Genomic DNA, 12,214 nt, shown 5'->3' with positions numbered 1-12,214 from the left:
ATGCGGATCTTAAAAATCAGATCATTTTTATTTAGTTGCCTAAAAATGTATCTGGGAGCCCGAATCTAGGTACTTAGATTTAGAAGCTTTGGAAAGACCACATCTCTTTGTTTAAGGCTTGGTTTGCTTGTTTGTTTGTCTTAGTAGGAAAATAAAGGCTCCTGGTGTGACCGAGAATTCCTGTGGAATTAGCATTAGTGCTGATTGAAATTTCAGAGCACCATTACTGTACTGCAATCAACAGAATCATTGCCAAAGACTTCACTGGGACTCCACAGTCACATTTATTTAATTTATTCAGGCTGCACACTGTGCAAAGGCTGGGAATTTTTGTTAAAGCCATCCAGCTCTAGAAACAGCAAGTGACAAGAAGAGTGGAGCCGAAGGGAAAACATTTTTTTTTTATTGGTGGCACTAGCCACATTAATATATGTCTCGATCGAGCAGTTTCAAAAATGCCTGTGTGACAGAAGCAGGTTTTATTCCAGCAAGAGCCTCAGCCTTGCAGGGCTGTAACCCGTCTGAGTTGTTACCAAATAAGAAACTTCTGCACTCACTTCAGATCCCGCAGCTGCACAGTTTATAAGGTTGTTGTGTGGGTTGGCTATCCAGAAGGTGGATACGGCGCTGCAGGTCAGGAAAACAAATAACAACATGAAAATGACACTTTGAGCACACACCAGAGTCACGGATCAACTCCCCCCAGTACAGGCAGGGCCGATAACCCCTCAGATAAGGGGAGTTGCCTAGGGGGCAAAGGGAATGTTGGTTTTTTCTTTCTCTTCTCATACCACATGTGTCCTCTGCGGTTTGACAGAGAGCATGGCCTTATCTTTTAAAACCCCAAGTATTAAATGAGGAATTTCGACTGCAATTCCAAGCCTGCTATGAAGCTGTCAGATGTCAATCATGTTTTATGATAAGGTAAATATGTTGTTGCACAAGTCACAGAAAAGAACTTTGCCCCCAAATAAGCCCTCAGGTTCATTAGAGACTCATTTAATCAAGGGACCCAACGAATTCCCTCTTAAGGGCTTTCCAAGTGTACCCCAGTACCTGCCTTTTCCAAGAGCTGCTGTGATTCATTAACTTTATTTGCTCCCACCCTCCTATGCATTTGTTTTGGGACAAAAGGACTCCGTTTGTCTAATGCACATAAAAGACTCGTAATTGAAAGATTCCCATCACGGAGGAAAGATCGATCCATCCCTGTCCATCCTGTGACAGACAGCATTCATTAACCAACAGGAACATGAACTCTGGGAGGAAAACATCCAGCAGTTACAACCAGCAGACTGGCTCCCTAAATTTGCTGGGAGAGAGTCGCCCTTCTGCAGGGGATGAACCTGTGGAACCCTTATGTCTATTTTAATCTTGCTATGAAGGACTTCACGGGGGCTTTAGGCCAAATGATTTCGCTGACCTCGGATGAAGTTCTGTTTGTGCGACTTTATCAAGAAAATTTAGCAAATTTTTTCTGTTTTGGGCATAGGTCTGGCCTAGAAAGGAACAATTTGAGATTATTTGTAGACTACCTCCTGCTGCATAGGCAAGGGCAAGGACATTGTATTTCCACAGTGACCTGTCTTTCAGCCCAATCCCATTCCTCAGAGCCATGTGGATTGGGCAGGTTACTGTGTCGTTTGGCACAATCCTCTTGTCTTAATTTCTGTCAGCGGCTGCCTGCCTGCCTCTTCCAAGCCAACGGGGCCACAGCCGGTGCTCATCCCTCGTCCCTCTGCTGGGTGCCTTGACCACTGCCCCACGGGGTAGTGTCAGTGTACTCATGCATTTGCGGGCTGGATGAGCCCATTGCAAAACAAGATATCTTCTGATCAGACCTTGAATTCTTTTATAAAGGAAGACATGGCAGATCAAAGTACCGTAGGACATTTTCATTAGACGTCCACCTATCATTCCTAGTGCTTTTTCATGTAACAGTCTTCAAAATGACACAGAATATGTCCCTCTGACTATTAAATGGATTATCAGTGGAAAATGATCACAATGTCTGATTAACTCTTGTTTTATGAATGGAGACATTAAGTGTAATTTATAAACAAACACAGATGTGAAAAAGAGCATTGCATGAATTCATCTCTTTCCCTTGCCAAACTAAAAAGCTAAAAATACGTTTCTTTGGACAAAACCCCAGTTTGTTGTGAGGACAGAATGGTTGATACCGATACAGTCTCAGCAGATTCAAAGAAAACCCCTGAAGATTTTTAGCTGCTAGGCATCAATCAGCTTCTAACTGTCTCATTTTCAGGATGGAAGTCTGGCTCCAGAAACTTTCTCATTGACTTTTTGTGAGTCAGAAATTCAGCAGTTTTTTAGTGTAGAATTCTGCCCCTCCCATCAGAATACATTCCTGGAGAAAAATCTGGACTACAGGCAGAAGTGTTCCTATCTCCCAGCAGCTTGAACACAGCACCAACGCTCTGTGATCTCAAGACAAATCTTCACCAGGAAGACCTCCCATTCTCTTGCACAGGAGTCTTGTCCTCAGGATGATCCACAATCAATTTTAAACTCTTAAAGGCAAGCTTGATGTCCAGCTTTTGATGGAAAACACTCTGAAAACAATGTGGTTCTACAGATTGGCTCCAGACCACTTGCTATGCTCCCTGGACTACAGATGGGGATCTGCTTGCCTAGCTGTTAAGCACACTGGGTTTACTTTAAGAGTTTAGTACTCTCTCAAGAAGAGTCAAGGGGATGGGGAAAGAAAAAGAAAGCTAATTAGCTGCCTGATAGGCATCAAAATGAGTAAGTTCCCTGAACAGCCAGTAATGAGCAATGAAATCATATTCCTAGATTGTGCACCTTGATTTTGGGGCAGAAAAACAGCTGGAAAAGCATGGAAAGAAGGGCTAGAATGGCCTTCAGGAGCTCAGTGAGCCCATACCTTGCCTTATGACAGGGTCAACTACAACCGCAGTATTTGTGACTGGCATTTCTCTAACCTGTGCTTAAAAATTACTGCTAATGAAGAACCCATGAATTCCTCTAAGAAAAAATTCTAACGCTTAACTGTGTGGCCAAGCCGGTTGTGTTTCTTCTATACTTCACCTGATCTTTTTCTGCAAGGCAACAGAACTGCAAAAAGAACTTGTAAAATCCCTTCTTACTGCAAATGCTTTTATAATCCACATCTAAACCTCAGTTGGCAGATCTGCAAGGACACTTAGAGGAAAGGATCTTACAAAAAGGGAGATGAAAGGCATTCAGCATTTTTCAAGTTTAATACAGTATTTGTGGCAAATAAATAGAAGTTTTGAGAAGTGCTCATGGAAATGTTTTCCTGAGCTCATGTATGGACAGACGATTAGAAATCCAATGGGTGTATACAGTCTTTGATCTTTTATTGTCAACTTCTAATTCTGTGCTAAACTGCATTTATTATATCATTTTGGTTTCACTCCACAGTTTGGGCAGACTGTGCCAAATGAACGCATAACGCCAATGCCATATCATTAAACAGTATCTGTTCTTCACAAATAATGACTTCTGAATTAATGGGAGTATTTTCAAAATCAGCTACCATTTGAGATGAGCATGAATGTCAGAACACAGTTCATTCTGAACTCAGCAACATTTTGCTGAGCCATTGGGATCAAGACTCCATAAAGCACACGGTATCACTGTGTACTTTGAAAGAGAGATTTTCAATATCTGAGGTAGGAAGCACCTCTATTGACTTTATGCTAAAAATGAAAATTACACCCTAGGTGTGTAGGCAGGTATAAAGATCCCAAGGAGACTGCTCTCCCAACCTTTGGGGCATGCAGCCCAGACCTCTGCAGATGACTACATTGTCATATACACGTAATGCTATCTCTTATGGCAAAGAAAAGAAAGAAGAAAAGGAAGGCTCCCACTCACCTGCAGTCCTGCCTGGGTTTAGGGATGTACCCGGGGTAAGCACCCTCCGTGATCAGCTTGCACATCCTGCTGTCCCGGTCAGAGGGGAGCAGAGTGCTAGGTTTAACAAGCAGTCCAAGGCAGTGATCAAATGTGTTGCGTTCTTCTGGTCCATCCTCCGTAAAGAAGCAATGGCCCAGTGCGTCATAACCCACAACATCCTTCACCTGCATGTACAAAACTAAGGTCAGTGGTCAGATTTCATGCTTCAGCCACTGTATAATAAGAAGAAACTTTAAAGCAACGGCACGTAGGAACCTCAGTACCCTCTTGAACTCAGGGTGTATAAGCAAAACCAAAACTAAAATCACTCTCTGCTCTTAAGAGCTTATAGTCTAAGCAATAATGCCAACACTTAAATTTAATTAGAATTTGTCATCACCTAGGAAATGCTCATTCCTTTCTTTTGTTGGCTTGTGAAATCAAAGACTGTCTTAGCATGAGGCTGGAAAAAACACGGGGTGGGGGATGAATGGAGAATGTTAGATGTTCAAATCACATCTGGGCTCATTCATCTTCACGTGGAGTTACATGAGCAGCTACACAAAATGCATCTGAAAAATGCAGCTGAGCTGAAAAAATATTTTTTCAGGCTAACAAAGAGGCGGCAAGTTGTTTTCCAGACAGGCTGGCTTGTTTTAGGTTTGACCTGATCCTTTTTTCCAAGTTGTTGACAGAAGCTTTACTTGACCCTGAGACAAATCAGCTGGTATTAATCAGTGCTGTTCTGGTTTTGGTTTGAATGTTGTTAACATCGGGACACCGTTGTGTTGGATAGAACAATACCCATCACACCGCTGAAAGATCTGAGAAAACATTTTCAGGAGCAGATATGTGAATTTGAAGCCTAAGGCTAGGACTGGCTGGGAAGCAACAGCCCTTGGACATACCGTCCCCAGGAAGTCAGTTGTTAGTGGATATGTCTGGGATATGGAAAATTGATTTCAGGTCTCCATTGGCCAGGTGAAGTGCTGGCTCTCCTGGGCTCTCTCCTTGCTCTTCCCATCAGCCATCACCTATCAACAACCTTGGACTTGGGAAACCTTCCTGGCAAAGGTTAGCCTGACACCAATGTGTTTTTACAAATGCTTCTGATGAAACAGCAACTACCAAGGGGCAAAAGGCAATATTAAACTGGATAGAAGACCTATGCTTTTTGGTGTCATTGAGAGACCTGGGTGCCCAAGTGCCTGAATTACTTTTGTAAACAGGCCTGACACTCTGTCACCTTCATGCCTCATTCTCAAGGCAAGGAGCACCAATTTAAAATAAAATCCCAGGACTAGTGTTGAAATGATTACAAATACGTTTTCACATAAGAAAGAACACTTTGCTTGCCAAATCTATTACAAGCTTACATCTGCACACACATCTATTATGTATCATCCATGCTCCAGTGTAAATCTCTGAACTGGAGTCATCACAGTAAATTAAACACAGCTAAAATGACCTGCAAAATGGTGCATTCCTTTAAGCTACCTCACTGAAATTTACTGCTAACTTCCCTGATCTAATTAGATTATAGCTTTTGCAAGGTTTAGGCTTCTTTATTTAGGTGTAAAAACCTACGTACTAGACTGAACTGTCCCCTCTAGGAAGAATGATCTGTCCCAGCCTTGTAATGGTAAAGGTTTACAGGGTAGAAGAACATTTCAGGAGAGTGAGCTATCTTCAGAAGAAGTTTTCCAACAAGCAGAGGAAGTCTTTTAACCACAGAGATGTCAGAATGGCACAGAAACTGCCACCAAAATCTATTAGCTTTCTCTCACACAACAGTAATACTGGAAAGACACAGAAGTAACAGTGCTGCGACATTTAGATGATGGAAACGGTTTCCCTAGAGAAATGTTAGCCACTTTGTATAGCCATTTATCTTTCCAGCCAGCACAGCACTGCACCAGGACTGGGACAAGAAAACCTGTAGTGACCAGACTTCAGCTGCGGCAAAGCCCACCTCCATGCACGGGGAGTAACATCGCAGGGGAACGCATCTCCCGGTATGGTGAGCGGGGAGTGAAGCAGAAAGAGGTGTGTGCACTGGCAGAGGAGCTCAGAGCCAGCAAACGCCTGTTGTTCTCCTAACTCATCCCTGAAACCCCACAGAACAACATGGAGTTATCAGCCAGGGACCTGGTCCCTAATGCATTTGTCACCCTCCATTTGATTAATTACTTTTCCCGTATTTCATCTCTCAGTCAGCTCTGACTTAGTTTTCCTGTGGGTGTTTTCATGCACAAGCCCAGTACTGAGATGCTTGGATAGCAAATGAGATGCTTGTTCCAAAATCACTTTTCCAATGGATTTAATTTTTTATTTGATTAAGAACTTCCTAATAGCCCATAATCTTACCTTAACCATGAGTAATTTATGGCCAGATAATGCCCTTCATGGTAAAACAATTGCTGTGTAGTATAGCTGGATTAGTAAAAGCAGATACGACTGAAGCAGTTAGATAGCACAACCTCTTATTCCATGAAGTACAGCTCTGCCTTGGATTCTGCCAGACCGTTTACTGACCTCCATTTAATTTCCCTCCCCAATTGCTGTTTCTATTTTAGCTCTCACACTGAGATCCAGTGGAGAGAGTGGGAATCAGAGCAAAGTTCCATCTCTGGGATAGCAGTGGCGTAACTAGGTGGTTTTATGGCCAATATATTAAGCAAAACATCGGGTAATTATTGCATTTTTAAACAATAATTATCATGAGAAGAGAATTTCTACAGATCTGTTTCCAGAAGAACCCTCCATGCCTTCCAGTGAATATGGATTTGCAAATAAGTGTAGAACAGCCCATCAATGGAAGTAAGCTAATGTTGAGATAGTGACTTTTAGCACATGGTACAGTCACACAGAAAAACATTTCTATCATCAGGAATGACTGGACACTCTTTTCTCTTAGTGTTTTTAGTATGAGTATCTCTGAAGTGACATGAGAAAAGTGATAGCAGAGCAAGTAGGGAAGCCTATATGTAAGTTACCGGCCTGCTTTAGTGACAGTTAAAAATAACTGATGCCCCTCTCCCATTTGTTAAAGCATTTGCACAGTGTCCTGGTTTCAGCTGGGATAGAGTTAATTGTCTTCCTAGTAGCTGGTATAGTGCTATGTTTTTCAGTTAGGTATGAGAAGAATGTTGATAACACCGATGTTTTCAGTTGTTGCTAAGTAATGTTTAGTCTAAAGTCAAGGATTTTTCAGCTTCTCATGCCCAGCCAGCAAGAAAGCTGGAGGGGCACAAGAAGTTGGCACAGGAGACAGCCAGGGTAGCTGACCCAAACTGGCCAACGGGGTATTCCATACCATGTGACGTCACACCTAGTATAGGAACTGGGGGGAGTGGGAGCGGGAAGGGATTGCTGCTCGGGGGCTAACTGGGCGTTGATCAGTGGGTGGTGAGCAATTGCACTGTGCATCATTTGTATATTCCAATCCTTTTATTATTACTGTTTCCATTTTATTAGTGTTATCATTATCATTATTAGTTTCCTCTTTTCTGTTCTATTAAACACTTCTTATCTCAACCCATGAGTTTTACTTCTTTTCCCGATTTTCTCCCCCATCCTACTGGGTGGGTGGGGGAAGTGAGTGAGCGGCTGCGTGGTGCTTAGTTGCTGGCTGGGGTTAAACCATGACACACAGGTACTCAACCACAGTCATGCAAGAAGCCCCTCTGAAATCAATGGCTTAATGTTAAAGACATCATTAAGTGCTGTACTATGCAGAGGTTTAATAGCCCAGCTAGATTTGTTGTATGGCAATTTGCAAAGTGTGGTTTGTGCACATCATCAAGGCAAATTTTCCCTCAGCAAAGTATGCTTTGGATCTACCTAATCTCAGAGGGAATGAATGTTACCTGGGGAAAGACAGAGCTCATCGCTGTTTGCACAAATGGTGATCACGCATGTAGAAACAGGCAGTGCTGCCCAAGTAAGAAGATAACAGGCAACAAGGAAATGTGTAGAATAACTATCATAATCACCAGAGATCCATGTGGATCTCTGTGAATATATCTGGGGCAGAAGGAAGAGGAAAGGAAGGAAAATAGAGTCAGAAAGCAGATGAGGAGATTGTGGTGGGATCACCTGATGAATCAAGGCATGGAGCTGCTGACCGCAGATGTCTATCACAGAGCAATGAAACAACATTTAAGTGATTCAAACTTTGGAGCACGCCTTCTGTGATGCAATGGGACAAACTTGGTCAGATTGTTTTATTTCACTGGGGCTTTCTTTTCAGTTGTCAGCAGTAATTATACGGTTAAAATAAAAACCAGGTAAAGTATTATGAGTAGAGTTTAGTATGAGTAGAGTTTAGTATTCACACATTTTGATAAACTATAATCAACAGGAATTAAATTCTTGACTAACATTTCAGATTATATGTCCTAAATTCTAAGATTTCTTTTGGGTGTCTTGTCATGGAGGCAAAGCATGGTCATTTAGGGAATTGTGGCTGTTGAGTAACAGCAAGAGAATCAAGCTGCTTTCATCAGCTACATCAGCCTGTCTAAATTTCATCATGCCATCTTGGCTGGAAAACCCTGAGCACATGGATCCCTATGCCATGGATCCTCCAGGGCACATTCGTCACTTGGAGAAAGCACAAGAGACAGAACTATTTCCAAATGCTCTCTATGAGCCCATGCGTCTGACCAGTAAGAAAAATGCCAGGCTCTGGGTATTTGGTTTGGCAAGTATTAATCAATAGGGAATGAAGACCTCATATTAGATCCAGAAGCAGGGCTTCAGTTGGTCTGCAGCTTGTCAACAGCTGTGCAACCTCTGTGCAGCCAGAGAATGTGTTTATGGTGCCATTGGTAACAGCCCATGATGGTGTGACAAACAAATCCCGCAATGCTGCCCTGCCACTCTCCACATTAATCGTATACTGAGCTGAGCCCCTGTACTGCCGACTTCGAATTGGGAAGATGCCATATGACCCTGAATGCCTCATCTAATTTATATAGTAGAATGTCTTTTTTCTTCAGAAGCCGTGTTCACTTGGTACATTTTTAGGATCATGTTACAAACTTAGAAGGATAGAGGTCAAAACCAAAGCCTCGCATTCATAAATAGCAAATAAAAGCTGGTCTGCTTCTGGAGCTGTAATTTCAATGCCCTCTCTTCAACTTCTGTGCATTTTAATTATGTCTGTGACTTTCCCTTCCAATGTTGCCACTTTTAGAGGTTGTAGCCTGCAGTTCTTGCCAAAAAGAAGACGGTAAGATGTAGCCCTTGATGTGCTAGAGTCAGTAAAGGAGGAAGCATTCATCAGCAAGTAAAGGGCAAAAATCATGTCTTAGCTAGGTGTTGAAAGCAAATGCTACTCCCCAAATAAGTTCAAGGAAAACAGATTCTTACAGGCTCCTGCTATGAGATGGTACGGTAACTTTAAAACAGTGGTATAGATATGAACTCCTAATGCACAGTGACCATCCAGCTTACAACTGCCAATGATATGTCTTCTCTTAAAACTCTGTTATATATGGTAGCAGGGCTCTTGACTGTACAAATGCTCCTCTTTGGGGCTCTGATACACTTTTTTCCTTTTGGAATACACCACGATCTCACTGAATGGGCGAGAGTCCTTTGCCTACAGAAATCTTGTCATTTTAAGACTTCGTATTTGAGCTGATACCTGGGGAAAAGTTGTCTAGTCAAACCTGATGTTTATTTCATTCCTTTAGCACCTCTGCTTTTGGGATAGATTTCTGCACATTTCCTAAATATGGGCAAGAAGAAGCCATCAGAGATGGGGTAAGGGTGAGCAAAGCCTTTTGGGGTTATGTGCCAGTCTCCAGGATGCTCAGTAAGGTAGTGTTGTTTTCTGTCTGCATCCTTAACCCAAAGAAGAAGGCACCCCTACGTCTGGGGAGAATCTGAATGTGTTCTTACCATCTCTGGTGTGCTGTAACTTGTCTGGTAAGCATAGGTCATTTTATAGATTTATCCTAATTGATTTCTTGTTTTGGGGGGGTAACAGACAAATCAGAGCTCTGTGAGTGCATAATATGTTGTGAATGGCATTGCAAACACAAATGTTTATTACAGGAAAGATGAAGCACACTTAAACCTTCTGATTATTCTTTTTAAATAGCAAGGTCTCTGTCTATAGATAGATCCAACTACTCATTAGAGATGGGCTGGTCTGCAGACATTGCTGCACACAGACAAAAGCTCAGCCCACTCTGAGTCACGCGCAGCCTACAGTGCCACATTGGCCTCCTCCTTTTTAAAGCAGGTTGAAATATGCCTGGAATATATAGCCTCATAATCAGGATGGGGGAGGAGTAAGACACTACCTCTAACAATAAAACACATCACCCTGCAATAATTAAGCTGTATTCATGCTATGAGGAAAAATTTTGACTGGTGCCTCGATCTCTAAGGTAGACACTGGGGCTTCTTACCAGTAAGCCATTGGATCCATGGACTGTGACACAGCGGGAGAAGGTATGGTGGATGGAGACATCCTTCACGTACGTTGGAGGGTTGTAGCCTCCTTTCTCATCCACATCTCCAGCCATATGGAAGTGAATTGGGTAATGTCCCATTGTCTGCTGGCCCATATATTTCAGTTCTAGACCTTCAATATGAGTAGCCTTAAAATTAAGAGCAATCTGGAGAACAACAGAACATCAGTCAAGCAATATAAAAGACTGTTGAGGGCAAGAAGGAGGGGACTACAGGGATAGGAAATGTTGTATAGTATCTGCTAGAGAGATTTACTGCGTGGAAGGGAGCGCATGGCTGCAGAGTGAGGGAAAGAGGGTCAGGGTGGCTAAGAAGACCATAGTAGCTCTTTGATCCCACCACTGCTGCCATGGCTACATTTGACTTAATTTTAGAAGGAAAACCATTTGCATTTTTAATGTTTTCCATGAGTTTCAGTCAGCTGGGATCAAATCAAACTCCCTGGGCTGAACACCACCAGAATCTGGGGAAAACTGGGATCGGGATGTGGAGACTGTATCTTGGATGGGTTGAGCACTAGCCTAGCTGGCTGAGCAACGTCTGCAGGGGCGTGAGGTGCACTTCAAAGCCAAGGGACAGGCAGCAGCAGCAGAGTGGATCTGCTGCACTGTGGGGAGAGGCTGTTTGCTCAGCGGCTGACACAAGGGGTTTTTCCCTTTCTGCATCCTGGCTTCCTTGGTATGTGAAGGTGTGGCTGGGTGGAGGAAAGTGCAAGGAGATGGCTCCAGCCCTACCTTGATGTGTCCCCCAAAGGTGTCGAAATCAAAGAAGGAGCATAACTTGCTGCTGTACTCATAGCACCGGCCCTCCATCTCGCCCATCACCACAACGTTGCGGCTCAGCAGCCCCACTTCTGCCCGCATGTCGACACCATCAACGACTTCGCCAATGTGGAGGTACCTTGCTTTCCCTAAAGGAACAAGATCCAGTTTCAGGGTTACTCTGCCAATGCTGCTGGTTTCCCCTTGTGCTTCCTGTGGTGGGGTTGGTGTGATAATGAAAGGAGTAATTGAATCAGCAAAAACTGTTGGCTGACTCCTCAAAGGAGGGAAGGCTGGAGCACAGGTGTCACCCAAGGTCTTGCTGAGATATTTGCAATAGAGGAAGTGGGATTTTTGGTCTTAAGTTGCTTCATTTAGCCAGGGAGTTAAACCAACATTCTGCTAGACAAAACACATTTCCTACCTTGAAAAGGGACTGCAATCATTCAAGATCTTTTTACTTTGAATTACAATCAGCCGTGTATGAACATCCAATGCAAAGAAAATTGATGATGTAGCTACTGAAAAGTCTAAATCCCCAAGGTTAGCACAGCACTTCCCATAGTGAGACACTGGGAGCTGCTCAGATTCCACAGCACTACTCACGGGCGAGCATCAGTCTGATCCTGCTAACGCCATGGCTGTTAATCTAAGCAAGGAGAAAACTGGGCAGAAAGCCTTGTGGAAATTATGGCTTGGGACAATTGCAACCCCTCATCCAGCCTGTGGGCTGCAAAACCTCCCACTGCCTGCCCTCCCAAACCTCTCAATTTTAGATCTGCTTGTATGCCTCCAACTTGCTCTCAACGCTTTCCTCTGCCCTGGTGTAGTTGGAGTCAATGGGATCTTCCATCTACCCTATGCCACATCTCCCTTTGCCAAGCCAGGTTGCTCATAACCTCCTCTGCACTCACACCTGGCTCCACAGAGGGGTTAAAAGCACAGAAAGCTTTCCCTGGCCTGACCAGCAAGGGGTGAACTCCAGGCAGTGCGGATGTCTAGAAAGCAAAATCATCTCTTTGCTGTAATTTCATTCAAACATATTCATACTCCCTCCT

The 12,214-nt window shown here is 43.3% G+C and overlaps 1 protein-coding gene across 3 annotated transcripts in view; it reads right to left on the bottom strand.

Annotated features, from left to right (window-relative positions):
• Positions 1-12,214, bottom strand: part of CEMIP (cell migration inducing hyaluronidase 1) — a 116,630-nt gene that overhangs the window by 21,903 nt on the left and 82,513 nt on the right. For all 3 annotated transcript variants that reach the window (XM_052806975.1, XM_052806974.1, XM_052806973.1), the window contains exons 12-15: positions 11,130-11,305; positions 10,332-10,541; positions 3,892-4,091; positions 558-633 (exon numbers count right to left, since the gene is read on the bottom strand). In XM_052806975.1, coding sequence (XP_052662935.1) covers positions 558-633; positions 3,892-4,091; positions 10,332-10,541; positions 11,130-11,305 — 662 coding nt within the window. The remainder of the gene's footprint in view (positions 1-557; positions 634-3,891; positions 4,092-10,331; positions 10,542-11,129; positions 11,306-12,214) is intronic.

This window comes from Harpia harpyja, chromosome 14, assembly GCF_026419915.1.
Source record: "Harpia harpyja isolate bHarHar1 chromosome 14, bHarHar1 primary haplotype, whole genome shotgun sequence".
Lineage (NCBI taxonomy): Eukaryota > Metazoa > Chordata > Aves > Accipitriformes > Accipitridae > Harpia > Harpia harpyja.
This window is presented reverse-complemented; position numbering and strand designations above follow the sequence as displayed.